Source organism: Chamaea fasciata, unplaced genomic scaffold, assembly GCF_029207755.1.
Source record: "Chamaea fasciata isolate MVZ Bird 193981 ecotype frontalis unplaced genomic scaffold, bChaFas1.0.hap1 SCAF_20, whole genome shotgun sequence".
Lineage (NCBI taxonomy): Eukaryota > Metazoa > Chordata > Aves > Passeriformes > Sylviidae > Chamaea > Chamaea fasciata.
In genome coordinates, this window is record NW_027094105.1 from 8233052 (window position 1) to 8260881 (window position 27830).

The window sequence follows — 27830 nt, forward strand, 5'->3', positions numbered from 1 at the left end:
CTCACAGGCACTAAAATAACGCACAGCCAAGATGCATTTGGAAGGAATAACTTGCTCCTTAACGACCTTAATTTTTTTTCCTTTTTTTTTTTTTTTTTTTTTTTTTTTTTTTGGTTTTTCACAGGGTCTTCCAGGTCCACAAGGCGCCATCGGTCCCCCAGGAGAGAAAGTGAGTTGAAATTCAGCTCTGGCCTCCCTCAGCCACGGGGTTATTTGCATTTTGCTCCTTCAGCTGCTCCTTTGCCCCATGTGCAACATCTGTTTGCAGCCGTGGCCACGAAAGCCTAATGCCTCTCATTCCAGACAGAGGGGAGATCAAGCCAGCTCGGTTTACCTCTAATTCATCCTATTTGCATTCATTTCCCCTCTGAGGAGGGACATTTTTGAAGGCAGCCGATGGTAAAACACGAGGAGAGGATTGAAAATCGTCTATTTTTTTTTTTTTCTGTGGGTTTGGGGAGTCTGAGCGGGATGATAACGGGAAGAGCCCATGGATCCTTCCCTCTGCCTCTGATTTTCTGGCTGCCCACGTGGGGTTGGTGCTGGCCTGGGACCAGCCGGATTTAAAGGGGGAGAAAATTTCCCCCAAAAGTTCTGGGACAGCAGGATTTAAAGAAGGAGAAGTTTCTCTCAAGAGCTCTGAGATCAGTAGGATTTAAAGGAGGAGAAATTCCCTCCAAGATTTTGATCAAGGATTGGAAGACGAGGTTAACGCCTCTCTGGCCCCAGTGGCCAACCTAGCAGTCCATCAATTTGTCTTTCCCCCTGGAAAGGAATGTATTCTTTACAAAATATCAGCCTTTGTTTGTGAAAACTCCGGTCCAAGGGTGTAAAAAACATCAGAAGGCTGAAAAATCCGGGTGACAGAGCCGTGCAGCAGCCCGGGATTTTGGTGCTGGGAGCCTCCATGGGGCTCTCCCTGCTCCATCCTGGCCGTGTGTGAGGTTTCCAGCACATCCCACGATGCTGGAACACCGAAACAAACGGATCCCCTACAACCTGTGGCAGCTTTTCCATCTCTGCAGCCTCTCACAGCTGGGAAAAGCGGAAGTTGTGTCCGGGAATCCCCATCCCTTGATGCTCTGATTGATTTTTCTGTTTGTTTTTAGGGCCCTCTGGGCAAACCCGGTCTCCCCGGCATGCCTGGAGCCGATGGGCCTCCGGTGAGTGCTCCTCTTCTGCCTGGGGATTTTCCTGAATCCTGGAAATGGGACCCCGGGGTGGGATCTGAGCCCCTCACAGCTCAAAAAGAGGGAACGCGAAGGGTAAAAGCAAGAAAAGCCGTGGGTTGGGATAAAGGCGGTTTAATGTGGAAATAAAGAGAATTTAGAGTGGAAGTAAAGAGAGTTTGATGTGGAGGAGAAGGCAGTTTGATACGGAAGAGGAGACAGTTTGATGTGGAGAGAAAAAAAGGTTTAATATGGAAGGAAAAAAGGTTTAATATGGTAAAAATCATCATCCTGCAAGGTCAGCTCGCCCTCTGTGGAAGCTGGGGTCAGTTTGGGGAGCTCCATCGCGGCTTTGCTCACCCTGGGTGCTTCTCACCACCTTTCTTTCCCCTCTTCTCGCTCCTCCTCTGTGCTGTGGCTGCAGCTCCCGAGGCAGGGATGGATCCTGTGCGTGTTTATTCCCATCAGGGCAGGTGGGAATTACCTGTCAATGTTCCATTCTCAGCACCTTCCCCCTCTCTAATCCCAATCTAAATTTGAACATCATTTCCTCCTGGCTGTAGAAATCAATCTCAAAAAAAAAAAAAAAAATTAAAAAAAATTTAAAAATTAATTAAAAGATACAAAATCACCGGCCTTTCAACCTGATCTCCTTGTTCCCCATCCCAGAGAGACGTTCATTTAGGAATGAAAAAAAAAAAAAAAAAGAAAAAAAAACCAGCAAAATTGTTTCGTACTGCAAACTCAGAGCATGGCCCAAGGGGGAAAAAAAAAAAAATTAAAAAAAAGGAAGAAGAAAAATTACATTTCCCACCCTGGGAATCACCATTCCTACGGAGAGCACTTGGAACATCCCTACAATTGTTGGCTGAGTCGACCGAGCAGCTCCAGCAAAGCCCAGGACGTCCCTAAATCTGTAGGTTTTGATGTGAAATTCCTACAGCGGCCTCCGGGGAGGTTCTGCTGGAGAAACTCTTTGTTTTTTAAGCAGCCTGGAGGAGCCGCGGAGTGGCTGTGCACAGCCAGGGACCTTTCCCACAGGTGGGCAGCCTTGGAGCCTTTGGCTTGCTCTTTCCGTGGACAAAAAAAATGTTCTATTTATAGCAATCTCGTCTCGGAAAAATCCCTGAAAATCCCTGAGAGCTGCTCATCAGTTTGTGATCTGGGGAGCAGCCAGGGGGAGATGGGCACGGTGAAAATGGGCAAATTAGAATTTGAAAATGATTTAGTGCAGGGTGGAGCAAAAGCTTCTGAAATCCTGCTGCAGGTTCATCCTGGAGCTGAAGGCAGGAGTGGCTTCATGGCTCCTTTGTGCCCTTGGTGCCATTAAAACCGCAGGACAAACTGAGATTTGAGTTTTCTCCCCTATTTTTGGACCAGAGCTTTTGAAATCCTGCAGCAGGTTCATCCCGGAGCTGGAGGCAGGAATGATTTTACAGCTCCTTTGTGCCCTTGGTGCCATTAAAACCGCAGGACAAGCTGGGATTTGAGTTTTCTCCCCCGTTCTGCTGAGGGAGGAATGAGAGCTGTCATTTTGTTCCTTTGTTAAACCGGCCTGGTTCAGGGAGCCTGGCTCCTCTGACATTCCCTTCTGAACCCGATGATGGGAAACACTCGTAATTTTCTTTGTTACATCGGTAGAAATTTGTGCGTTTAAAGGAGAGAGTTCAGTGAGGACACCACTGAGTGCAGAATGGCTTTAGAGCAGCTGGATGCGCTTCCATCATCCTGAGAAAACGAGGATCCCTGGGTGTGCAGAGCCTTCAGGGGTCACTGATGTTGCAGATACCGCCAAACCCAAAGTGATTTTCCAGCCCGGCTCCATTTTGGATCCAGCTGCAGGGAAACCACCCTGAAGCACTTCCCTGCACTCCCCGTTTCTGCCTGACCCTCCCAACTCTACCTGAGGCGACTCACACTTGGATTTTGACTGCTTTCCACCCCAGCAAAAAGGCTCTGCAGGCTGGTGATGAGAACACGCTGGAAAACTCGGGGACGCTGAATTATTCAGCACCAAATCCCAGGAGGAATGCTGGCCAGCCTCCAGCCAGCCTGTGTCTAGCAGGGATGCAGGTTAGCTGAGCACTTGTCATGGGATCTGGAGCTGGACTCCAGGAATTAGGAACTTAACGAGGGGCTCTGACCGGGCTGAGCATCTTGTGACCTTCACAAGTTTCCTGCCAGCAGGATTTTATCTCTTTCCCTACCTGCAAAAATCCCCGTGCTGCTGTCCTGCTGCGCTCCCCCGGGTGTTCTGCTGTGCCGGGAATGTTCCAGAACGCTTCCTGCTGCTCTGCTGGCAGGTGCTGAAGGGCAAAATTAGAAATTAGCAGGTGGAGAAGCACCAAGGATGCAAATGCTGCTCTCTTCCCTTTGGGAAAAGAAAGGTGGCTTCAGTAGGAGCCAGCAGCTCCTGGCTGCCAAATAAATCGCAGCAGTAAATGTGCTCTCAACCCCAAAAATCCTCATTTCTTTGTCTCTTTTGTCCACAGGGTCATCCTGGCAAGGAAGGTCCTCCTGGAGAGAAGGGGAGTCAGGTGGGTGTCCACAGAAACCTCTGCCAGGAGGGAGGTCAGGGCAGCTGGGTGGAGATGGATCCCCACAGGGACGGCCCAGGGGGCAGCGGAGGTGCTGAGAAGCAAAGCCGGGTGAAATCTGAAAAGCTGAGCCCAGATTTGATCTCTGGGTGTCACTTTGGCCTGAGCTCCTCCCAGCTCTCCTGGCCAGCAGCGCAGCACACGCCAAGGCTGACCCTGGGAACGGAGCCTGCTCTTGACAGACACAAATAAATATCCTTTGTGGCACAGGGAATGTAGAAAATTGATTTTTTTTTTCCCCTTCCTCCCCCTCCAAGTCCCTCTTTAACAATATATTTGAGATTATTGCCAGAGGCCAAAGCCCTTGAATTATGCACTGGTCCGTCTGTCCAGGAGATTTGCCAGCTGCATTCCTGCTGCAGCCCTCAGCAAACATTGCACTTGTCAGGAGTCTCAGCCCAGAGTCCAGCCCAGCTGGGTGGGCACCCAGGAGTGCTGCTGCTGCTGGACACAACCCACAGGCAGATTTGTCCCGCCGCTGTCACAGGAGGCTGGCAATTCCAACCTTTCCTCTGGAGAAATCAAAACTGGTTTGGCGTGACCATCAGCAGGGTGGTTTGGAAGCAGGGAGGCAGCAGAACGTGCTCCTGCTCCCTGGTTTTCTTCAACCCAAAGCATAAACCATGCTGGGTGTAGAAATCCCCTTTCCTGACAAGTTGTTTCTTTATCCTGACCCTCCTCATCCTCCCTTTCCTGAGGGATGGACCTTTGCCATCGGCTCAGCCCACCACACCTGCTGGAGGTGATGCCCCTGCAGCTCCCTGGGCTGGTTTGGGGTTATTTTGGGCTCTTTGGGGCTGTTTTGGGGCTATTTTGGGTTATTCAGGGCTATTTTCAGGTGGCTACTGCCATTCCTATCCCACATGGGAAACGGGAGATTTGTTTTCCACACCCTGTCCTCACCACTGCACCTTTGGGTTGGCTTTTGACGTGTTTTTCTTGTTTGTATTTCATCCCCTCAGGGTCCCCCAGGCCCCCAGGGCCCCATTGGTTATCCAGGACCCCGTGGAGTCAAGGTAAGGAGCTGCAGGAGCAGCGTCCACGTCTCTGGAACTCTCCAGCCTGTGCTGGACACTGCTGGGGGACACAGATGTCCACTCAGGGCCACCTCAGTGACCACTTGCATTTATTGCTCCAGCAGTTTATCCATGGGGATCACGAACTCCCTGCTCCTCAATAACCCAAATAATCCCTTTGGCGGGATTTCTCCCATCACTCTCCCATTCCCATTCTTCCCAGTTTACAGCCAGAGTCACTCTCAGCCACAGTTTAACAAGATAAATAAACCAGAGCAGCCCCTTCCCAACACAAAGCTGGCTTTTCACGCTCCTGATCCCAAACCTCGCCGGGCAGAGCCCGAGTGTCTCAGCCATGTGCTTTTCCATGGATTGAATTCCAGCTCCTGCCTCATTCCTGCTGCTGCTGAGCCACTGGGGGATTTTTTTTCTTTTCTCCCCCATTCTCCTCTGGTTTTATAACCCATCAGGATGTGTTAATTCAGGTGCATCCTGCATCCCCAAAAATCCCGTGAATCCACAGGGATCTGTACTGGGAGTGAGACAGGTGAGGTTAAACCCTCTCAAACCCACCTGCTGTTCCACCTGAAAACTCGGAGTGGGATGTGTTTAACCAGAGCAAAATCCCAGCTCGTTTCTTGCCAGGCTGCAGAAGAAGACAGAGTGATCCATTAGGAAACGTTGGATTTCCCATTAAAAGTGGGAAAAATCTTTCTTTAACTCCCTCTAAAGTGGAACTGCTCCATGTTAGAGGGAGTTAAAGAAATTGTGTCTTGCACCAAACCCCACAGTCCAGGTTTGGCTCCCTACAAGCAGAGTTCCATGAACTGCACGAGCTTCCAGCTTGGAAAAAAAACTAATAGTATCGGATTGGGTTTGTAGCCATAAATAACTTTTAGATCTTTCCTCCCTTACCAGAGCCCTGTTCTGCTGCACAAATCTTGATGGATTTTTAATTATGTTTTTCCTTGACATGCTAAAAGGAAGAAAAAAAATTTAAAATACCCAAGCAAAGTATTATTCCTTTAAAAAAAAGAAAAACACCCCCAAAAGTGATGGTTTTTCGTGTGCTGGTGTGGATACCAAATTTTTTTATTTCCAGTTTTTATGGAAAATATAGACAGGGAAAAAAAAAAATTCATAGTGAATTTTATCCCTGGAAACAGAACTCATGGATAGAAACCACCAACCCCACCTACCAAATCAAGACAGCAGAAGTTTGGGACCGCAAGACGCTCCCTGATGAGCCAAAAGCCAGAGGGCAGCGGCTGATATTTAATTAATATCAACTCAATCACAGTTCAGTTAATAAACTGTGATTTAGGCGCACCACGGTTGGCAGAGGTACAATTAAACATCAAAAAAAGCGGAAATCACCACGATTATTGGTGATTTTTTTAATTTCTTCACTCCAAACTTCTCCCCGTGCCCTGGTAACATCTTGGTTTTCTCTCCCAAGGGAGCAGATGGAGTTCGTGGGTTGAAAGGCACCAAGGGGGAAAAGGTGAGTTCAGCTTGGGTCGTGTTCCTGCAGCTCCTGAGCATTTTTGGGGGTGGATCCCACAGGGTCTTCCCTGGGAAGTTTTCTCCTGCACAGGGGTTTTTTTGGGGGGGGAAAAAAAAGGGGGCTGAGCACCTTTCCTTCATTCCTGCCCCTCCCCAGCAATTCAGCTGCAAATGCAGCACTTTCAGCTCGGGATCTCCCAAACTTTAAAACTTCCTGGGCAGTGTCCTCAGTGCCTCTCGGGGATTAGCCGTGGGATGAGCTGCGTTATTGATTAACCTGCAATTAAACCTCCTTGGCCGAAGGAAACATCGCAGTGTCCTGCAGGCTGCCTGGCAGGCAGGTGTGAAACCTCCCCCGTGAGAATTAAAACCAGCCCTGCCTCAGAAAGGATTGATTCCCAGGGCTGCCAGGGCCTTGCTGCGCAGGTTGGGGCTGTCTGTGACGCTGGCTTGCAGCCAGGATGGGATGCAGGGCACATCTGGGGACGCTGTAGGGTTTTTTGGGGGGTTTGGGGTGGGTTTCCATTCCAAGGACTTGCAGAAGGCAATGTGTGGACCTCAGCTTGTACTCCCTGGACAAATGAGGCTTGAGAAACTTTAAATCTTTTTTGTTTTGTTTCCCCTCATGTCTACACCTTGGGTGATTTTTCCCTTCTCTGTTTTTAGGGTGAAGATGGTTTCCCCGGCTTCAAAGGTGACATGGGCATCAAAGGAGACCGGGTGAGAGTCTGAGACCCCTGGGATCAATCCAGCAGCTCGGAGAAGGCTGTTCCCAGCCCCATCTCACCACCTCCTGCTCCCCTGGGTGACAAAGTGACACTGCTGTCCCCTGTGCTGGAGCTGGCAGTGCCACCGTCCATGTCCACAGCTCGGATTTCCCAATAACTCCCAACTGTCAATCGAACACTTCCCAGGGCTTGCTCCGCACATCCAGCACAGTTTGGGAAGCAGGAGGAAGCTGAAAGGGCTGCAATCCCAGCTCATGGGGGATGGATTTGTGGAGATATTCCCGGTGTGGGTGGGCTAACACCCGGGTTCTGTGGGAATAAAACCCCGGTGCTCTGGTCAGACCCCACAGTCGAATCTCCCCCAAACCTCCTGCTGAAGCCCAGCTTTCTCCCATGGAATATCTCTGGCAGCAAACACCGGACCTGCCTGTCTAATTAACGCTTCTCTTGTAATTCCCAGGGGGAGATTGGTCCCCCCGGGCCTCGGGGTGAGGATGGGCCCGAAGGTCCCAAAGGTCGCTCCGGCCCCAATGGAGACCCGGGTCCTCTTGGGCCTGCTGGAGAGAAGGTGAGCCAGGGATGGGAATTCCCATCCTTGTTTTAGATTTGGGATTAGTTTTACACTAAATCCCACTGTTCTTGGCTGCCTCAGGGCTGTGGGCAGTTTTAGGGCAGAGGGGTGAAGCCGTGGGAGTTTTGTGTGAAGGGAGGCTGAGGGAGGTGGATTTAGGGCAGCCACCTCCAGGCTTTGCTCTTTTTTGGGGGTTATTTGGGTACAGATAAAAAAAAAAAATCAAAGGGGAATAAACAGAGAAATTGAAAGTTTAGTTTAAATAAACTGAAATAAACCCCCGACCATTCCTAACTGGTTCCCAGCACAGTTAATGGTGCTCACTCTGCATCTCCCCACTGGGGTTCCCCAAAGTTTAATTCCACCCAGGTCCATTGCACCTGGAATCCCCCGTCCCTGCTGGCTCTGAAGGCCTGACTCCCTTTTTCCTTGTATTCCAGGGAAAACTCGGCGTGCCAGGATTGCCTGGGTACCCGGGCAGGCAGGGCCCCAAGGTAATGGGCACAGATGGGGACTTTGGGATGGGATGGGATGAGGAAACTGGGATGGGGAGGATTGGGGTGGGATGAGGAGGATGGGATGAGATGGGATGGGGATAGATGGGCAAAAAGGGAATGGAAGATGATGGAACATGGCAGAATGGAAAGGGATGGGATGGGGAAGTTTGGGTGGGATGGGGAGGTTTGGATGGGATGAGGAGGTCTGGGAGGGGAGGGAATGGGATGGGGAGGTTGGGATGGGATGGGACGGGGAGGTTTGGGATGCAATGGGGAGCTCAGGGACACAGCCCAGCTCAGCCCCCACTTGTGGGATGAGATCCTTCCTTCCTACTCACGCAGGACAAAAATAGGGATGGACACAACCAGCCCTGAGGTGGTGGAATCCAGGGGCTGGTTGTGCATGGCTTCGGTCCCAGAGTGGTGGAAGAGCTGGAGAAGGGCTGGGATGTGCAGGGATGGATCCCAGCAGGCTCCCTGAGAGCTTTGCTGCCGCAAAAAGGCATCACAGTCCTTCTCCTGCCATTAGGGGTTCTATCTCCCAAGACAGCGTTAACTAATTAATCAAGGAGGCTGGCTAATGAGTCAGGGTCCCCCTGAAATGACAAGGAAGCTGCCATTTGCATATTTGCAAACATCCTTTGTAGCTTCTCTCCACGCCCACCTCCGTTCCGGTCATTTCCAATTAATTTTTTTTTTTTTTAATTAAAACTGTGAATTCCACTCCACAGACTTAGGCTCCAGCCCAGTTTTCACACGCCCTGGAGGCTTTGGGAACTTCTGTTTTTGTTAACTTTTTTTTTGTAAGAATCGGATTTTATTATTCACGTTCACTGCTTAAAAAAAAAAAGAAACAAAAAAACCCCAAAACAACCCAGGCTCGTTTCATTCTGAAGACATAATTATCTGCGAGAGATTGTTTCCTGCTCGTGGTGGGGCTGGTTTATTTTTTAATTTGCATTTTAAATCTGGAGTAAGGTTGAGGGGGTGGAGTTTTTTCGAATTTTCTTGGGCTAATCCATATTTTAAAAGCAGCAGCAGCAGTTCTCCAGACGCTGACATCAGAAAGGAACAAGGCACGAGTTAAATTTTCATGTGCACCGCAGTGACTTAGGAGCTAAAAACCCGAACCCTGCCTGGGCTCCCGTCAAAGCCATGGGTTTGGGTCTTTGCAGTGACTGCTAATGAGCCATGGAGATTAGGTTTAGGTGTTGTTTTTTGGGAGAAAATTGAATTGCTGAAGTCACCCCGGGTTTGGGGTGGTTTTGGTGCTGTTTGAGGTGATGCCTTGGGAAGGCTGAGCTGGAACAGAGACTGGACAGAGCTCAAGAATAAAGTAGAGATTTATTGAAAGGCCTTTAGAGGATCCACCTTGGGCAGGACAAGAGCCTGGCCAGGGCTACACCCAGGGTGGACCCAAAATGGACACAAAATGGACAACTGGTCAGGAGTGCTCACATTTTTATGTTTTGGTCCATTTGCATTTTGGGGTTTAATTGTCCAATTCCAGCTCCAGGCTGTGAGGTCCCATCCTTCCTGTCCCTCCCTCCAGCCCACCCTTGTTTGTGCTTTTGGGCTGAAAGTTGTCCTTGGTGTGCAGCAGGAGAAGGATTTGTTTTGTGTCCCCGCTGTGTGCAGAGCTGAGTGACACTGACTGTGAGCTCAGAGCTGCACCCCTGGGCAGCACAGAACCTGAAATACATGAAAGATAAAACTCAAGGCATCATTCCAAGGTCCAAGGGCCAGGAGCTGGGAGCTCTGGGGCCACTCCAGGCCGGTGGGTGCTGCTGGCCAGAGCTGCCCCTGGAGTGTCCTGAGCCTGTCCCTTTGTGTTTGCTCTTCCCCCCCAGGGCTCCATCGGCTTCCCAGGATTTCCAGGAGCCAACGGAGAGAAGGGCACACGGGTAAGAGCCGGTTTTCCCACGGATTTCTTTCCCTCCAAAGAGATGTGGGGATCACTCCTCTACTGGGCTGCTGCTCCGGAGGTTTTTCCACTTAGGAATTGCCCCAAAAGGCTGATCCCAGGATGAGGAGGATGCTGGTGATGGCACAGCCAGCAGCTTCCCAATCAAACCCTGGGAATTTTCCCCTCAGGATATTTTAAGAGGCTCCTCTGAAGCCGAATCCTTCCCTGCGCTGTCAGACTTTGCTCAGGGCACAAAGAGCTCTTTAATTAACAGTAATTATTAGAGATGGCTGAGTCTTGTTCAGAAGCAGCCAGAGCCATCGCTCACCTAACTTGAAATTCTAAATGCATGGCTGAGAACACTCTCAGTGCTTTTAATAAGCTGCTCAAAATTCAGAGACACCCTGAAAAATCAGGGGGTTTCATCCCCCAGCCTTGTCTCTGCCTCTCACCCCACCTCCACAGCCTTCTCTCAGAATAGGGATTGTCTAAATATACTGATTTATTTTTTATCTGCTGCAGAACATGCTCGAATTAAAGGATTCAGAGTACAAACAAAGTCATTTTCTGCACCAGCTCCGGTCACAGTGACAAGGAAGGGGGAGTGAGGACAGCAAGTGGAATTAGTTTCCTTTTTACTCTCATTTAAATAGAAATGACTTCTAACAGACGCCTTTGAGAGGAGCCCAGCAAATATAAATCACTTTGCGCCGCATTAATATCCTGCCACTGCAATTTGGGTTCTATCCACCCCCCCCCCCTTTTTTTTTTTTATTATTTCATTTCATTTGGGGCTACAAATGCTCATCCTCATCCTTCCCTCTGCTCTGGCCTGGCAGGAGGGGAGAGGCCAGGAAATTCAGCCTGGAATTCTCTGGAATTACCCCCCCTCCTCCTCAAATATAAACCCTTGGGCTGGATTTTTGGGGGGGTGTAGAAGAGCAGGGGAGGGATGTGCTGCTTTGAATCCCTGCACATCCATGAATGATTTTATTCTGGGATGGAATCAAATCCTTCTGGGATGGGATGGGAAACCTTCCAGGGAGTGGAGAAGGTACCAGGAGCTGGGAGTTTCTGAGGTTGGAACAAACCCTGAGGGGGGTTAGGCTTGAATTTTGGCATTATCCAGCCTGAAGGGGGTTGGGAAGGGAGCAGATCTGATGGGAAGGGGCCCAGCTTCAGAGCCAAGCCATGAGAAGGGGAGAAAAGACAAAAAATCAGCACTTTCCTCACTTCTATGCCAAATGAGCTTTGTGCCCTTAACGGAGGTAGTGAGGATATTTAGTTACACCCTTGGCCTGCCACATATTTCTTCAGTTCAGGGATTAAAAAGGGTTTTTTTAACCTTTCAAGCATTGATTTATTTCGGGGTAATCCCCAATTTTTTAATTTTTCTTTTTTACTTTTCCGTGGGTGATTCGACCATTTCCACCATTTCATACCCAATTCCTCACCCCCCCATTCACTTTATCAGTGTAGAGAGAGATTTTCGTGGACAAATCTTTCCATTAGCAGCGGGAGCTCAGCTTGGAAATTTCAGAGTAGCAGAAACTGTGATTTTCAGGAACAGCTTTGCTATCCATCTAATTTTTTTTTTCCTCCCAAGTATCCCATTTGAAATAAGAGAAAAGCAATTATGTACAGAATTATAGGCTGAGCTGGGGTCACTCTGCTGCAGTCCTCATCTTAATTTAAGCCTCCTTGAGTCAGGCTTGATAAATCCCCCTCTGCTTCTCCTAAGACCACTCAATTTGCTGGGTTTATGAGTGTGCTCACACATGGAGTCGAGACAGAAAAATTTCCAGGATTTTTCTCCTCCAGTTCATTGTGGAACAACTCAATTTGCATCTGCGATGACCCCAAATCATTTGTTTGTCTTTTCTTTATCACAACATCCCCATTTTGCTCTTCAATTCCCTGGTTTGTGTGACCAAAATCGTGCAAGTCTCATGTTTCTCTCCCGAAGTGGAACTCAGCTTTTCAGCTTGTTGCTCCAGCAGCACAAAGAGTCTTCCCAAGTCCTTAAATAATTCAGAGAAAAAAAAAAAAAAAAAGGTGAAAAGCAAAGGTGGAAGGGCAGGACCTGCACAGGCAGCTGAATTTTAGTGCCGAGGTGCTGAACATCCCCAAACACCAAAGTTCAGTTCGTGGCAGTTCAGTTGTGCAAAAAAAAAAAGGGCTGGAAAGGTAAAAATGGGGAGGGAGAAAAGGGTTGAAGGTGATTAGAGGGCGAGTCTGGGAAAAGGCTGGGAGGATTGGGATTGCTGGAGAAGAGAAGCTTTGGGCTGAGCTCATTGGGGCCTTCCAGGGCTTGAAGGGAACCTGCAGGAAAGGTGGAATAAAACCATTTAAAGGAGTCTGGAGTGACTTTGGATGGGGCTTGGAGCAGCCTGGGATGGTGGAAGGTGTTTGGAATGTTTGGAGTGAGCTGAGCTTTAAGGTCCCTTCCAACCCAAAGCAGCCTTTGATTCTCTGTTTGGTGCTTTTGGAGAATTCTGACCCGTTAAAAATCCCCCAGGAGCTGCTCATCCCCAGCTCCAGGTGGGCTCAGGATCTTCTCAACACCTGCTCATGGAATCAACAGTTAAACATGAACAATAAACCTCATTTTAAGAGCTATTTTCTGCCATTAGCAGGGGGGAAATAGATTTCCCTGCTGGCCCAGTCTGACAGAGCCTGGGGGGTGTGGAGGAACCCGAATCCAACCATTTCTTGGTGTGCCTCGAAAACAATCCGAATTTAGCTGCCTTCACGTCAAAAAACCCTTGTTTGCAAGAATATAGGTCTGTGTACATTGACAGGGAATGTGAATTCTCTGCGAGTGTACACGGGGCCGAATGCATGATTAACGACAGCGATGAGCAGGGGGGGAAATTCGGCTTAAAAATAGAATTGTGGGAGAAGGAGAGGAGTGTGGGGGGCTACCTGAGGGGAGGCAGCACCCCCTCCTCCCCACCTGCTCCCAATTTAGCCTCCCGGAGCTCGAAAGAAAAACCAGCTGGAGCACTTTAAAGCGAATTTTGTCATTAATTAAAAAAAAAAAAATCCAAAAAAAAAAAAAAAAATGCCAGCAGGCTTTAATAAATGGAGCTGCAGAACAAGGAAGATTCAGCAGGACTAATTTTAGCAGCTGGAAGAAAGTTGATGGTGAAGTTTTCTAGCTCCTGTTTTATGTTCTGCCGGTTAATGAGTGTCAGAGCCGAGCAGGCAGCGCAGGGAGGTGATGGATTTGGGGCAGAAAATGGCAAAGGGATATTTTAAGCACCCAGTGCTCCTTCCATGGCAATCGAGGCCTCCTCTCCTTTCCTTTCTCGGGGGGTTGGTGCCATTAACGGGCTGCAGGTCCAAAGGGGTGAAATCAAACCTCTCAGTGGGTTTTTTGGCCACTGACACCAGCCAAAACTGGGCTTTTAGGCCATTCCTTTGCTTTTAGGCACAGCTTAGTGTGTCATTTCGTAATTTTGTAAGTAATCTTGTTAAAAATAATTTCTGCAAGTTTTCATTTCTATTAAGTCTGACCGTTGCTAAATTTAAACAAAGCCCAGTTTAAGTCTCCTTCACTTTAATCCCTTTTACGTCCCATTCCAATTTAGCTAACATCAATTTTTTATTCAGTATTACTAATGTCAAATTCGGCTTCTCTTGAATTCCGCTTAAGTGACGTTCGTTTTTGCCAAACTGAATTTTAATTTCCAACTGAATTTTGTTTGAAAAGGGTAAAATCCAACATGCTGCCAGATTTAGGTGCCTTTTCCGTGGCAGGATTAATCCCGGTCCCCGTCCCGGGGAGCTGAGTGCAGCTGTCAGATCTCGTGAGCTGCTGCCGAACAACTCCTGGAATTCCTGATTTAGGGAAAATTTGTAAATATGCAGGGCAGCTGAACCGGCCTGTGTGCAGGGAGGAGCTGCTCCCAGCAGGAATCTGCTCTCACACCTTCCCAATCCCGCAGCAGCACCAGGGAGCGGCGGGGTGAGCGCCCTGCCCCACGTCAGGAGCGGGGATCCGGGGGGAAAAATGGGATTACGGGTGTTGGAGCTGAAGAGTTTCTGGCTGAGTTTTTGGGGTACTGCGTGGTCTGAGGGGCTGGCCTCGTCTTTGGGGTTTTAAAGGACTTTGGATGCTGCTGCTGGAGAGATCCATTCCCTCGGAGAGCAGATGTTGTCTGGGCGTTGGGATCACCGCCCGGACCTGCCCAAGGGCTGTAAATTCACGTTAACACGAGAATCAGGAGATGGAAGCGAACCTGCTGCTGACTTTTTCGTGGCAGAGATGAGAAGCAGGGAGGTTGTGAGGCAGTTTGTGTGTGTGCCAGGCTCTGCTGTGGGTTCATTTGCTGTGGTGCTGGCTCCTAATCCCTTCTCCTTTTCCTTTCCAGGGCACTCCTGGCAAGCCAGGTCCGAGGGGGCAGCGCGGTCCCACGGTAACCAGCCGCTTCTTCATCCCTGTGCCTTCCCAAACCCCAAATCCTGGCCTAAAGGGAAACCGGGATGTGCTTTGTATCCTCACCTGGGGAGGATCTGGCCTCCAGCACCTGCAGCTGGGCCAGGGGGACACAGATTTGGGGCTGGGTGTCACCACTGAACGTGGTTTAAATCTTTCTGCTGGGATGATCTGTTGACCCCCCCGTAGCTCAGGTGCTTGGGGCAGCAGAAAGGCCTCAAATGTCACCTTCTTGTGTCTTTTCAAGGGTCCACGTGGGGAAAGAGGCCCCAGGGGAAGCACTGGAAAACCTGGCCCCAAGGTAAGGCTTGGGGGAGCCTTTGGGGTCGTGTCCTCAGCAGTGTTGGTGCGGAGAGCATCTGGTTCATCACCCTCCATCCCCTTCCTCTCGTTTTCCATTGGATTTGGAAAGCTGAGCCCTCCTGGGGTTCATTCCCAGCTCAGGGGCTCATAACTCAACTGCAACACACGTACCCAGGTTCTGTAAATGGAAATGTTGTAAATGTGAATGTTCTGGGAATGTGTTGGCCCAGGAGGCAGCAGGACTTCCCATCACAACCCCACCATCAGCACAGCCCCTAAACCCCCCTAAGCCCTCATTTTTTGGGATTTAAATTGAGTTTAACCCCCCTTTGAGCCCTCAGGCTGTGCTGTGGGTGAGGGGATGTGGTGCTGTTGGTCTCCAGAACTTGGCTGAGCCATTTTTGCCTTCCCACCGCTGAGCCAGGGTTGGCCACCGGGCAAAATTTGGGATTTTTTCTCCCAGCCAACCCAGAGGCACTGACTGATTACCTGAGCGCTGATCACCAGGCTTGAAGGAAGCGAATCTTTTGTTGCGAGGCATTGTCACCGACACTGTCACCACCGCGCCGCCAGATCTGAAAACAAATCTCTGTTTGTGTTGGCACGAATTCGGGACAAATCCCTCCTCCTCAGGGTGGCATTTATCTCTCCGAGGGAGGCCACGGTGTGATGGAAATAGCCCACTCTCCCCTGGATTTTTATGAAGGGATGTGGGGGGGGACAAGCAGCTGCTCATTTGTCACTGGCTGCTGCTCCTGCCACAGGATTATTATTAGAGAGGGCCGGGGGAGTTGCTGGGCTGTGGTGTCACCGCGGGCTCGGTGCCATCTGAAGCGGTGATGCTGATTTGGGGGATTTTATTTTGGTTTTATAAATGTTCTCGTGTTTTTCCTTCTTCCTAAAAGGGCAACTCTGGTGGTGACGGCCCCCCTGGTCCTCCTGGAGAAAGGGTAAGATGAGCTGAGGGGTCCAGCAGGGCTCAGCCCAGAGGAGGTGGGGTGGCAGGGCTGAGGGGTTTTTTGGCAAGGGGGATCCTCCTGGGTGCCCTGTTAGCAGACAGGAGCCAGGATGCAGCTCAGCAAAAGGAAAATTCTGGTGAGAACTCCAAGGTGGAACGTGCTGGTGTGGAGAGAGGTCCCCCAAGGCACCTTAGGTCCTGGCTGAGCTCTCCAGGATGGGCTCAGGTGGGGCTTTGGGTGTCCTGTGGAAGCATCACTCGTGGGACAGGGGAGAAGTCACCCCTGGGTGGCTGCAGGCAGCCAGGATTTCAGGCGCTTTCTGGAGGATGTGGTTCTCTAGAGCACAGTCAGGTGGGAAATCCTGAAACAACGGGACTTTCATGATTTTACCCTCAATTTCTGCTTTTTTTTCCCCCCCTCCACTAGATTTCGTTCTGTTTGTAATTTTTTCTACACAACCAACCCAGCATTTGCCTTTCCAGACCTTTGTGCTTACCTGCTGCTCACACAGAGGTGTAACATTTCACACCGAGCGTTCCAGGTTCCTTAACCGAGTTCTCTGCCTTCTCTTTCATCCCAGGGACCACCAGGGCCTCAAGGACCGACTGGATTTCCTGGACCAAAAGGCCCCCCTGTGAGTAACTCAATTCCTGGGACATCCAAAGGAATAATCCGGTCCTTCCCACCCAGCCTGAGCTGCTTCCCTGACAAGTGGTGACGTTCCCAATAAAAGGCATTTTCCTGCCACACGCTGATAACAACCCCGATGGTTTCAGATTTTAAATAGCCAAGTAAATTGCAGCTGATTATAAATGTTCATTTCCTACTGACTCAGGATCTCTGGGATCTTTCGTGGTTGTTCTGCGCCTTATTTTCCCTCTGTGGACGTGGAGGACAGCACAGCTCTGCTGTGTCTGCAGTTGTTGTTACACTGAGGGGGGAACTCAGAGATGGTTTGGAGGAGATTTCCTCACTGTGGTGAGCAGCTCCCGTAAGATAAATCCTTCGGGAGATGTGTGGGAAAGCTTTTAGGCTTCTACACCTCCATTTCCCTGGGAAATGGCTGGGAACTGGGCTGGTTCAATCTCTGTCACAGTTTTATTACTGAGCTCTCGGTGATGTTGCTTCTCCCCCGGCTTTTCTGCCACAGGGTCCTCCTGGGAAGGATGGATTGCCCGGGCACCCTGGACAGAGAGGAGAAACTGTAAGTAGCCAAAAAATCTCAGACTGGTCATCACTCCAGAGCCTCATTTTGGTTTCTCTAAACCCTCCTGTGCTGCTGGGGAGACAAAGATGCAATCCATGTTGGGATTGTTGTGATTCCCTGAGGGTCTGTGTCCCTGAAGCTGCTCAGGGTGGGCTGTGGGAAGGAGGAAGGAGCTCATTTTCCCCTCCCTGCCTTCCCCAGCAAATGAGCATTAAAAAGGGGTTTGCACATCGTGCATTTTTCCCCTCAACTTATCCCCCAATTTAATTAACTTGCCTGGCATTTGCTAAGCAAGGCAGTGCAAACACTGCTCAGCACCAGGTATTTATTTACACGCCCTGAGACTGATGTTAAAACAAGGGCTTGGAGATGATTTTTGAGCCAAGTCCTCAAGTTGGGATTAACTTAAAGGTGAAGAGTTTTCACCTGCCAGGGCCTGACTGACGTTGAGCCTTCCCTGAGTTTTCCATGACATCCAAGGACACCCCCAGCCAAGGTGGAGGGAGCAATGAGAACTTTGACAGCATCGGCTGTCATCAACTGCTGAGACTGGAATCAAAAGCACCAACCTCCAAGCCTGCAGCAATGAGTGGAGAATGTTCTTTTAATTATTTTGGGGTCTGAAAGCTCTCCCTAATAGCTTCCCTTAATTTGCCTCTCCCAGGAAACAGAATCTCTGTCAACCTGCGCCATCAGCCTCGAAGAGATCACTTTCCCCTGCACACCCAGGCAGCCGAAGTCCCTTTTTTTGTCCCCTTTTCCCCTCACAGTGCCAAAAAAGCAAGGAGAGAGGCATAAAAATGAATTCAATGCTCTTTCTACATCAGTAGCCTGGTCAGCGCAGTGTGTCTTCATGCAAGATTGAAATCTCTGTGTCAAACACTTCCCCTTATTTGAGTTCCCATTCAGCAGCAAACAGACACGCTGAGATATTTGGCCATATTAGATTTGCAGAGATTGGCTCTAAAAAAAGCCCCGTGACAGATTCTAAAACCTCTGTACCCAGGGCTCAAAGAGTACAAAAGGAAACCCCTTTCTTCAGGTTAATAAGGAAAGTCCTGCACGGAAATGGTCTAAATATTTCTCCGTGATAAGGGTTTAAATTGTACCTTCATTTCCCAGGGATATTTTGCCATTTCCCCATCAGTGGCAGGATATTTTCTGCTCTGCAGGCAGCCAGAATAGCATGGGGGAGTTGTTTAAGCGTGACAGGCTGGCGTTGGCATGGGATTTATCTGATCCTCTTTTTTGTGGCAAGGGGAAAATAGCCCGTGCGCCCTAAATGCCATTCCTCAAGCTTGTCAGCAGGCTGGAGTAACAACCATAATTAATGTGCTTTTTAAGGAGTAGCCTGGGAGAGCCAAACAATTGCAGTGCTGAGGGTTCCTCGTTGTCACTCTTCAAAATGCCATTGGAAGGAGCTGTCATGGAGACTTCCCTCCCCGACAGCCTTTGGAGATAAACACGGCCGTGGTTCCTTTCAGCAAATGTTGATGGAGGAGATAAAACTTCAGGGTTCTGGCGCTGCCCCTGAGCTTCTGGGAGCTGAGCTGAGGCAGAACCCAGCCTAAACCAGCCCCAGAACGGGGAGCAGGATAAGGGAAATAGCTTTTAAGGACTGCTCAGCACGAAGAAATCCACAGTGATTTTTTAAAATAGCCATTTATTAGCCATTAATGGCATTTTTAATTGCCATTTCCTCTATGGTTTTATAAGCATAAGAGATTTTATATGTGTATGTAGATATATATGGCCAAACCACAACAGCTCCATCCAAACTGCAGGGCTGAGCTTTGAGAGTCCCTTCTTCTTCCTCCTCTGTTTCACCCTTTATTAATGTACATTTTCTGCTTGATTTTCTTATTTCCTCTTCCTCCCGGTGCCCACCCTGGTCAGGGGTTTCACTGGTGGCAGTGTGACCCTCACAGGAGGAGTCCTTGGCAGAAGTGTCACCTCTTTGTCTTTTCCCTTTCTCCAACAGGGTTTCCAAGGCAAGACTGGCCCTCCAGGCCCCCCAGGTGTCGTAGGCCCTCAGGTAAGAGGCAAAACTCAACCCTGGAACTGGTCTTGGAGCTGCTTGGTGCAGCAGGGACTCCTTTCCCTTGTCAGGTGGCTTTGAAATTCCCGAGGCAGATGTGAAATCCCCCCACGGCCCCCTCAGGTCCACCTTGCTGAGGGGTTGGGATGGGGTTTACAAACATAAAGGAGGTGGTTCCTGTGAACTCAGCACAACCACCCTGGCGTGGGGTGAGAAACCAGCTAATAAAAGACCCCACAAACCAGCTGAAAACCGCAGCCCAGCTGGAAAACACAACCCAGCTCAAGGATCACGAGCAGATTAAATGGAATCTCCAAGGGCTGTGCAGCTGCTGGTGGTCAGGGCGGCGCAAACGTGACGCCGGAGTGCTCCTCCGTGTCACCGTGAAGAAAATCATCCCTCCTTCATCCGAGGGGCTGCCAGGTCCTGCTTTTCCTGCAGCCATCAGGAGCTGTTCATGCATGCGTGAGCAGGTTCATGCTTTTCCTGCAGTCACCGATGTGGGAACGAGCACGGGCACAGCTTTCAGCGAGCCTACACCGAGCAGGACCGGCTGCGGGTCCAGCCTTCTCCCCTGAGCTGCCGGAGAGGAGCTCTTTAATTAGAAAGCAATTAATTCGTCCTCTTTAATGACGGCATAAAGCCCCCGATTTGTAAATTCCCCGATCAGGGGCAATTCTGTGTCTGTCTTCTCAAGTGGCAGATTAGGCTTCGGTGGCAATTTCGGTGGGGCTCTGCTGGGCGTAGTTTGCTGTGATGTGCGGCTGCTGAGTGCCCTCCCTGCAGCAGGACATGAGTTACAGCCCTGTCCCCAAAGCCACCGAGGGACCGCGACACGGTGGTTTCGTGCACGTGGCTTTTGTCCTCCTAAAAAAATAAAACGGGTCTCTGAGGAGCCCTGTGTGACACTTGTCACCCGGAGTGCCCTCGGAGGGCGCAGAGGCAGCCGGTAATTGCCAAGGAGTGCGAGCCTCATGCATTATTTATGCCCCATCCGAGCAGGAATCAGCAGGGTTGGAGAGCGCTTAGGAAGTTTTCAATTAGGAAGGAAAAGCTGAGAGTCACGGTTGCAGTGTTATCGTCTCGTTCGGGTGGAATCTGCTCTCCCAGCCTGCCCAGGGTGATGTTGGCCGCTTCCAGAACGATGTGACTGGAGATGCCAGAGGGGGAATCCCTCCAGGGATTGCTGGTGGCACTCCAAGGCGCCTCTTCCATCCCATTACAGCCCAAAGGACTGTTCGGTTTTAATCTTCTTTTTTTTTGCCAGGGTCAGGACTAAATGCTCGAGACGGTATTTCTTGTCCGGACTCAGCTGTTTATTAATTTTTATCTGTGTTACAGTCTCACAAGCCGTGAGTTCTACAGCACTTCGAGCTAACAAAGTAAAAATGGCCCCTATCCTTCTCCATGCAAGGCCTTTTAAGGATAAACTGTCTAATTAAGAGATGACGCCTAAATTATTTTTACTTTTACCACAATAACCAACCACCTGTGGCTGCAATGCAGATTTTTCTACCCAATTACAAAACACCACCCAGACCATGAAGAGGAAGGTGAAAAAGAAGGACTCAGCCTCTGCCCTAAAACCTCCATCTTGCTTTATATCTATATTGCTATATTCTAAACCCTTAAACTCTAGGTTTCCCACCCTGTGATATTACACACTTCTATTGAAACTTCACACCCATAATTCCAATGATATCATTCGATTTTGGGAGCCTTTTCCACAGCCTCAGGTCAAATGAAGTTCTTTCCTGGGGGTCGGTGGCCATCAAAAAGTCCAAAAAAGTCCAAAATTCTCTCAATAAGGACTAAAGTGACACCCTGCACTTTTTCCTCCCTCAGTTGTCCTGCCAATTCCCACCTCGTTTTCTCTGGTATTTTTTTTTTCCAGGGTCCAACTGGTGAGACCGGTCCCATGGGCGAACGGGGCCACCCAGGCCCTCCAGGGCCCCCGGGGGAGCAAGGGCTCCCCGGCCTCACTGGAAAAGAAGGCACCAAGGTAGGGACAGGAATTCACCCTCCTTGCTGCCTCTCCCTCCCTGCAGATGGAGGGGGAAGAAATCCCTCCCTTCCTGGAGGTTCAGGAGAGAAATGAAGGTAATCTCCTCACCCCAGCTGGAGGCTGAGGAGATGAGCTGGGCGTCCATGGGATGTGCAGATGCTCATGTCTTTATCCCTGTCCTTGCAGGGGGATCCTGGCCCCGCTGGCCTCCCAGGGAAGGATGGTCCCCCCGGGCTGAGAGGATTCCCTGGAGAGCGAGGCCTCCCCGGCCCCATTGTGAGTAGAGGCCCCTCCAGCTGGAGAATCCCCAATGCTCCCCTAGTCCCCCTCCCCAAATGACTCTGGTTTCCTCCCTGCAGGGCTCTCCAGGGCTGAAAGGCAACGAAGGTCCCCCAGGCCCTCCAGGCCCGGCCGTGAGTATCCCTGTCCTGCAGGCACCACCACTCCCAAGCTTTAGTCACAGCTCCAGGCTTTATCCCCGTTTTCCTGGACGGCCCTGGATGTTCCTTCACAAGGCACACGTGTAACAACTCAGTCATTTTGTGGGGTCAGCTCTGGACGTACGTGACGGGCTGAGGGAACTGCAGGGCTTCAGCACATCCAGGATTTCGCTCCTAATCCACCTGCTTTCCCTCTGGGAGTTGTCTCCAGTTGAGATCCCTGCTCAGGGCCACCCTCCTGGAAGGAAACATCCATCATCCGACCCTCCCTGCTGACTGTGAAGTGGCTCATGCTCTTGTTCCAGGCTGTTTATGTGTCCCCAGGAACTGAGCTCTCTGCTCCATCCAGAGGGGAATCCAGCCCTTCCAGGGATTTTAATTCAATGAAACAAACCTGCAGGGCCCCTTAGGCTGGTGGTACCAACTCTTCACGTGGCAAATGTGCACGAACGTGGATGAAGAGCTCGGATTTCTCTCCGTCTGGGTGTGGGTGAAGCTGGGTACTGCAATTAATGTCCTTTAATTAATTCCTCCTCCTCCCAACAGGGCTCTCCTGGGGAGCGTGGCCCTGCAGGATCAGCTGGCCCCATAGGACTGCCAGGGAGACCTGGCCCTCAGGGCCCTCCAGGACCTGCAGGTGAAAAGGGAGCTCCAGTAAGTACCAGCAGGAAGATGGAGAGTTGTGGGACAGCTGGAGACGCGTGCAGCGGGGAGCTGAGCGTGGGACCAGTCCTTGGGGAGGTTTAAATCATAAAAAATAAGGAATTCAGTTAGGAAGGAGTTAAATTAGAAAGGAATTTTTTCATCTTGAGCACATCAAGCCACTGAATGTCACCTGTTGGTGACACCCCGGGCTCGGACCCCAGGGACCGAGGTGTCCTCAGGCAACGAGAAGGCCTGGGGGCTGAAAAGGTGACACAGCCTGTGTCACCTCCCCGGTGACAAACAGCCAAAGGCCAGGCCTGTGGGCAGAGAACTGAGCCAGCCCCACGGGCAAAACCAGCCCGAGGTGGCTTTGGTGATGTCAGGCCGCTCTGGTGGCAGCTGATTGATACCAGAAGTGGTTTGTTAGAAATTCCAGCAGCGAATCCAGAGGCGAGAATTTCCTGGTGAATCAGTTTCAGGAACATCTGTCGTGCTGAGTACCTACACTGATGTGTCAGTCAGGGCAGGGATGAATAGGCAATTTATGTGGCATCTAATTTATTTAGAGGAGAGCGCCCAGGATTCGGATGCAATTCAATCACGGGCGAGGAAAGTGGAAAATATTCACTGTTCGGTTCCTGTAAACAAACAAATTTGATTGAAGGCTCCTGCTCAGAGGAGTACAAGTAGATGTTGATGCAGAGACTGGTTTATTCACTTCAGGTGGTTTTATTTGTCCAGAATCTCAGGATGGGCCTCCTGAGAACCCCCCTGAGCTGGGGGTCAGCCAGGGAGGGAGCAGCAGTGACTGCTGGGGCAGCCAGGACCGGAATCAGCAAAAACTGGCTCGTGGGAGTAAAAATTACTTGGGCTCTTGTTTGTCATCCAGACAGCGATGGCAGAGGGTTCAGATTAAATCAGATTATGTTGCTGTAGCAGTGAAATTGCAGCTGCGATCTGGGTATTCGCTGTTTACATTTGTTTGTTCTTTTCATTATCCCCCAAGACAGAAGTTTTGTTTCAGACAAGGAGCGCAGATGAAATATCAGATTGGAACCGGCTTTGCCGTTCCTGCCCATCCAGCCAGGAGTCGTTAGCAGCTGAATAAAACCGTAATGAGCTGTAATGGCTCCGTTGGAGAGCTCTGGGTGTGACCCGCGTGTTTTTCTGCTTCCAGGGGGAGAAGGGTCCCCAAGGACCGGCTGGCCGGGATGGCATCCAGGGCCCCGTGGGACTGCCGGGCCCCGCAGGTCCCGTGGGACCTCCTGGAGAGGATGGAGACAAGGTGGGGACAGCTGCTGCTGCGGCGTGGGGTCACTCTGGCAAGGAGCTGGGCAACCTTTCCACCGTGGAGCATCCCGCAGTTGGGTGGGATGTGCTGCTGGCGGACTTTCATGGAACTCACAGTCCCGTGGGACGAGCAGCAGCAGATGGGGCTCCCCGTGCTCTTCCAGCCACGAAATTCCCCTGAAACCCGCTTTGCCTCCCCCAAACCTGTGGCAGGTTCGGGCCCACAGATGCAGCCTCTCCAAATTAATTCCCTTTGCCCCCTCTCTGATGTGGCCTCTCTGGAGTGCAGGATTCCCAGGAAACATCAGCTGGGACAAATCCCCGGTCAAAGGGATCAAAGGATCTGCAAGATGCAGCTCCTTGCATGGCCTGGAATTGTGAGGTGGAAAAGGCTTTGGTTGTACCTGGGGTGGCCAAATCTCAGCCCAGATCTGGTGTGGGAATTGAGATGAGGATGCAGCCACACAGGGATGGGATGTTGAGATGTGGAAGTGGTGGGAGATTAATTGCATTAATTAAAGTGGTTGTCCCTTTGCTCCTGGCAGGGTGAGATCGGGGAGCCTGGACAGAAGGGCAGCAAAGGTGACAAAGGGGAGCAGGTGAGTGCAGGGGACTCTGCTGGAGCTGCTTCTCTTGAGCCTGGTGCTTTGTGTGACTTGCTGGAAATAGAAAATTAAATTTATATCGTTTTCTAATGTTGATTCATCTTCTCTGCTTCATCAAATACCCACATGATGTAAAAAAAAAAAAGAGTGAGAGTGAGAGCCTCAAGTGGGAGCCTCCAGCTCCCAGGAACACTGAGATATTTCCACATCACCCACTTAGCATGGAAATATCTGTGAAACATGAGCAATGTTGCCATCAAAGTTGGGTCTTTGGCTGAAGTTCCCTGTCTGATTTAGTTGAAGACGTCTCTGCTCATGACAGAGGGGTGGACCAGGAGATTTTTTAAAGGTCCCTTCCAACCCAAACCTGTAATCCTGTGGTAGTTCCAGCTCCACACCCTTAATGTGCTGCCCAGAGCCTGCGGAACAGGAGTGACCCAGGAGTAGGGGCTGAGTGCTGCCATTGCTTTGCTGCAGCAGAAATGTGTTTGGGTGTGTCTGCTCTCCACTGGCACCAGGGCTGAGGAATGCTGGGGTGTCCAGGGACACCTCACCCTGTTCTCCATCTCTTTTTTGGGAATTAATGCAGTTTTAATGGAGATTGTCTGGAAGGAATTCACCTTCTCCAGCTGAATTTGTCACTCTGCTCCTAACACTGACATTTCTTTTTATTTTTTTTTTGGTGACAGGGTCCCCCAGGCCCCACTGGTCCCCAGGGTCCAATTGGTCAGCCTGGCCCAGCTGTGAGTATCACCCCCTAGTAGCAAAAATCCCTTTTTTATTCCCAAAAAAAACCTCCTGGGAATCACTGCCACGATTCCTGCCCGGCACTGCTGCTGCCCAACCCCGGCAGGGTGTGGTGGGATGGGGTTGGTGTGACCCCACACAGACTGGGGGTGTTCAGACGCTTTCCTTTCCAGGGAGCAGATGGAGAGCCCGGGCCCCGAGGACAGCAAGGCCTCTTTGGGCAGAAAGGTGACGAAGGACCCCGAGGTTTCCCCGGCCCCCCCGGCCCCGTGGGCTTGCAGGTAAATTTGCAGCATCCAGGAAAGGTTTAGGGTGATGAGAGCTGAGATGTTCACGGCTCAAACTCATCCTTCTTGATCAAATTCAATAAAATTCCTAAAATTCAACCTCCACAGGGCCTGCCTGGACCACCTGGGGAGAAGGGAGAGACAGGTGACGTTGGGCAGATGGTAAGGGCCTTCCACATTTCTTTTTTTTTTTTCCCCTCCCTGGCATTGCTCTGAGAAACCCATCTGAAATCTGTCCTCCTTTTCCCTCAGGGCCCACCAGGCCCACCAGGACCCAGAGGTCCATCTGGGCCACCAGGAGCAGATGGTCCACAGGGTCCTCCTGGAGGAATTGGGAATCCTGGTGCAGTTGGAGAGAAGGTAAAGCACCCTGACCACCAGCCTGAAGCAGGAGTTTGCTGCAGCACTCGTGCTGGGGCTTTGCTGTGCCAGCAGAAAACTCGTCCCCCTGCAGAAATATGAATATCTCCATCCTCTTTTTTTTTTGTTTGTTTTTTTTTTTTGTTTTTTTTTCCCCTGTGCAGGGTGAACCTGGGGAATCTGGTGAGCCTGGTCTCCCTGGAGAGGTTGGCCTGCCGGTAAGTGTCCCCTGGGAGAGGCCTGGATGAGGTGAGGATGAGGATGAGGATGAGGATGAGGATGAGGATGAGGATGAGGATGGGACAGCAGGGGCTGAGTCAGCCCTGGCCTGGATTTGGGTATCGATGACACATTGCCACGTTCCCGGGTATTTATAGGATCACGTTTAGTCACCAAATCTGGGCTGCCCACGGCTGAGCACCACGAGCACCACTCAGCCCTCGTGGGAAGGGGCTGTTAAATCATGTCCCTGTGTTTGGAGACACAAATAGAGCTTCTTGCTTGGAATTGATTAAAGGATAATTAAACATCGCTAGGGTTTTTGTGGTTTGTTGTTTTGGGTTTGTTTTTTTTTTTTTTTCCCTGGATAATAAAAGGGTTTTTTTCCTTTACAGGGCCCTAAAGGTGAAAGAGGTGAAAAGGGAGAAGCAGGTCCCTCTGGTGCTGCGGGTCCACCTGGCCCCAAAGGCCCACCAGGTGATGATGGCCCCAAAGGCAGCCCTGTAAGTACCCCCTCAGCCTTGCCTTGCCTTGCCAGCAGAGATTTCTGCATGGAAAGATGTTCCCAGAGATATCGATGGGAATTTTAAATAGTTTCCTAACCATGGAATTGCTCCTCTGGTGATCCATGATCTCAGCCCCCTTCTTTAGGCTGCTGATGGGGGAAAGGTCTCTCTGTACCGTATTTCCCAGAAATACTGGAATTACCAGAGCTTTGTGCAGGCTGTCAGGGATCTCACCCCACGGAGAGGAGCTGCAGTAGGGTCACTTTGTGTTCATGGCTTTCCAAGGCCTTCTGCACCAGAGCAGAGCTTCCGAAACAGGATCCAAGGAGATTTATTGGATTTGGGAGCTGTACCTGCACACCCAGTTCCCTGCTGCTGCTAATTTCTACAGCTCTGCTGAAGCCAGTGGAGCTCTGCTGATTTTACCGGGGCACAATGGTTCAGGTTTTATCTCACAGGCTCCTCTGATGCCTGAAATTTATGATAAGGCAAGATGGCACAAAGAAGCAGAGGAGGCAGGGGAGTTTAGTCATCCCTCCTAACAGATGGGATTTCGGATCTCCGTGATGGGCTGCAGGCTGCTCCTGGAATCATGTGAAGCACCCGACAGACATTGTATGGGGAAGAATTGGTGAAGTGTTTCAGTCATTAAACGCTCTGAGAGGCTCCTCCTGTGCAAAATGTCACACGTTTGGGAAAGCAGAACCTTCCGATCTGCACATCCCCGGAGCTGGGGGGATTCTGCTGTCACCCAGCTCGGAGGATTTCTGAAAAAGTGGGATGGAAGTCCCAGCGTTGCCTTTGGAGCTGGGGCAGTCGGGATGCAGATCCTGGGCTGGGACAGGGTGGAAACTCTGCAGCTGCAAAGATGGGTTGTGACTGTAGAAATTGGGGTTTTACTCCATAGGGTGGCTTCCTATGTTGTCACAGGTGCAGCATCTCTGACTTGGGGATATTCTTCTCTCTCTGCAGGGTCCAGTTGGTTTTCCTGGTGACCCTGGTCCTCCTGGAGAGCCTGGCCCTGCTGTAAGTGTTGGTCTCACTGAGCTTCCTCCTCCTGGTGAGGTGAAACTCAACTGTGCTGCTCATTCCCAGCAGCTCCCCTGGCTCAGCTTCATTCACACCCTACAAACACCTCCTGGTTCCTTTTCCCCCCTTTTTAGGGTCAAGATGGTCCCCCCGGTGACAAAGGTGACGATGGTGAACCTGGACAGACTGTGAGTACCTGGGGAGATGAGAGCTGTTCCCCGCAGTGCCCACAGCTCTGTGTCAGCTCCAGGGACACCAAGGCTCTCATTCCCACCAGGATTTCCCAGTGGGAATTGCACATTGAGGATCTCATTCCTTGCTGTGCCATCCTTCCATGGACCCATCCATCCATCCATCCCTCCATGGATCTCTTCATGGATCCATCCATCCCTCATCCATCCATCCATCCATCCCTCATCCCTCCATCCATCCCTCCATGGATCCATGAATCCATCCATCAATCCATGGATCTGTGAATCCATCCATGAATCCATCCATGGATCTCTCCCTCCATCCCCCCATCCATTCCCCATCCACACTTAGCACTCCACCCTGAAAACCCAAATTATCTCCTGGGAAAACAGCATCCAAGGCTCTGATTCCAGCTTTTCCCAGCCCTCTGGCATTCCGAGGTGGGAAGGGCTGAAGCAGGATCCCACCTGCAGCCCGAGGAGGTGGTGGCTGGGTGCTCTCCTGGCACAAGCTCAGGAGGCTGGGTCAGGTCTGGCTGCTCTTCCCCACACCCCGTGGGGCACTCAT

General features: G+C 50.7%; 1 protein-coding gene across 3 annotated transcripts in view; it reads left to right on the forward strand.

Moving 5' to 3' along the window:
• COL5A1 (collagen type V alpha 1 chain) overlaps nt 1–27830 on the forward strand; it is a 135505-nt gene that overhangs the window by 89686 nt on the left and 17989 nt on the right. For all 3 annotated transcript variants that reach the window (XR_010723502.1, XM_066201041.1, XM_066201042.1), the window contains exons 24-52: nt 125–169; nt 1110–1163; nt 3662–3706; nt 4729–4782; nt 6242–6286; nt 6955–7008; nt 7477–7584; nt 8028–8081; nt 9935–9988; nt 14367–14411; nt 14679–14732; nt 15640–15684; nt 16274–16327; nt 16844–16897; nt 18882–18935; nt 20833–20940; nt 21130–21219; nt 21303–21356; nt 21930–22037; nt 23206–23313; nt 23864–23917; nt 24613–24666; nt 24844–24951; nt 25066–25119; nt 25210–25317; nt 25482–25535; nt 25932–26039; nt 27015–27068; nt 27206–27259. Coding sequence is in view for 2 of the 3 variants with exons in the window: in XM_066201041.1 (XP_066057138.1) it covers nt 125–169; nt 1110–1163; nt 3662–3706; nt 4729–4782; nt 6242–6286; nt 6955–7008; nt 7477–7584; nt 8028–8081; nt 9935–9988; nt 14367–14411; nt 14679–14732; nt 15640–15684; nt 16274–16327; nt 16844–16897; nt 18882–18935; nt 20833–20940; nt 21130–21219; nt 21303–21356; nt 21930–22037; nt 23206–23313; nt 23864–23917; nt 24613–24666; nt 24844–24951; nt 25066–25119; nt 25210–25317; nt 25482–25535; nt 25932–26039; nt 27015–27068; nt 27206–27259 (1935 nt within the window). In the remaining variant the exon portion in view is untranslated. The remainder of the gene's footprint in view (nt 1–124; nt 170–1109; nt 1164–3661; nt 3707–4728; nt 4783–6241; nt 6287–6954; nt 7009–7476; nt 7585–8027; nt 8082–9934; nt 9989–14366; nt 14412–14678; nt 14733–15639; nt 15685–16273; nt 16328–16843; nt 16898–18881; nt 18936–20832; nt 20941–21129; nt 21220–21302; nt 21357–21929; nt 22038–23205; nt 23314–23863; nt 23918–24612; nt 24667–24843; nt 24952–25065; nt 25120–25209; nt 25318–25481; nt 25536–25931; nt 26040–27014; nt 27069–27205; nt 27260–27830) is intronic.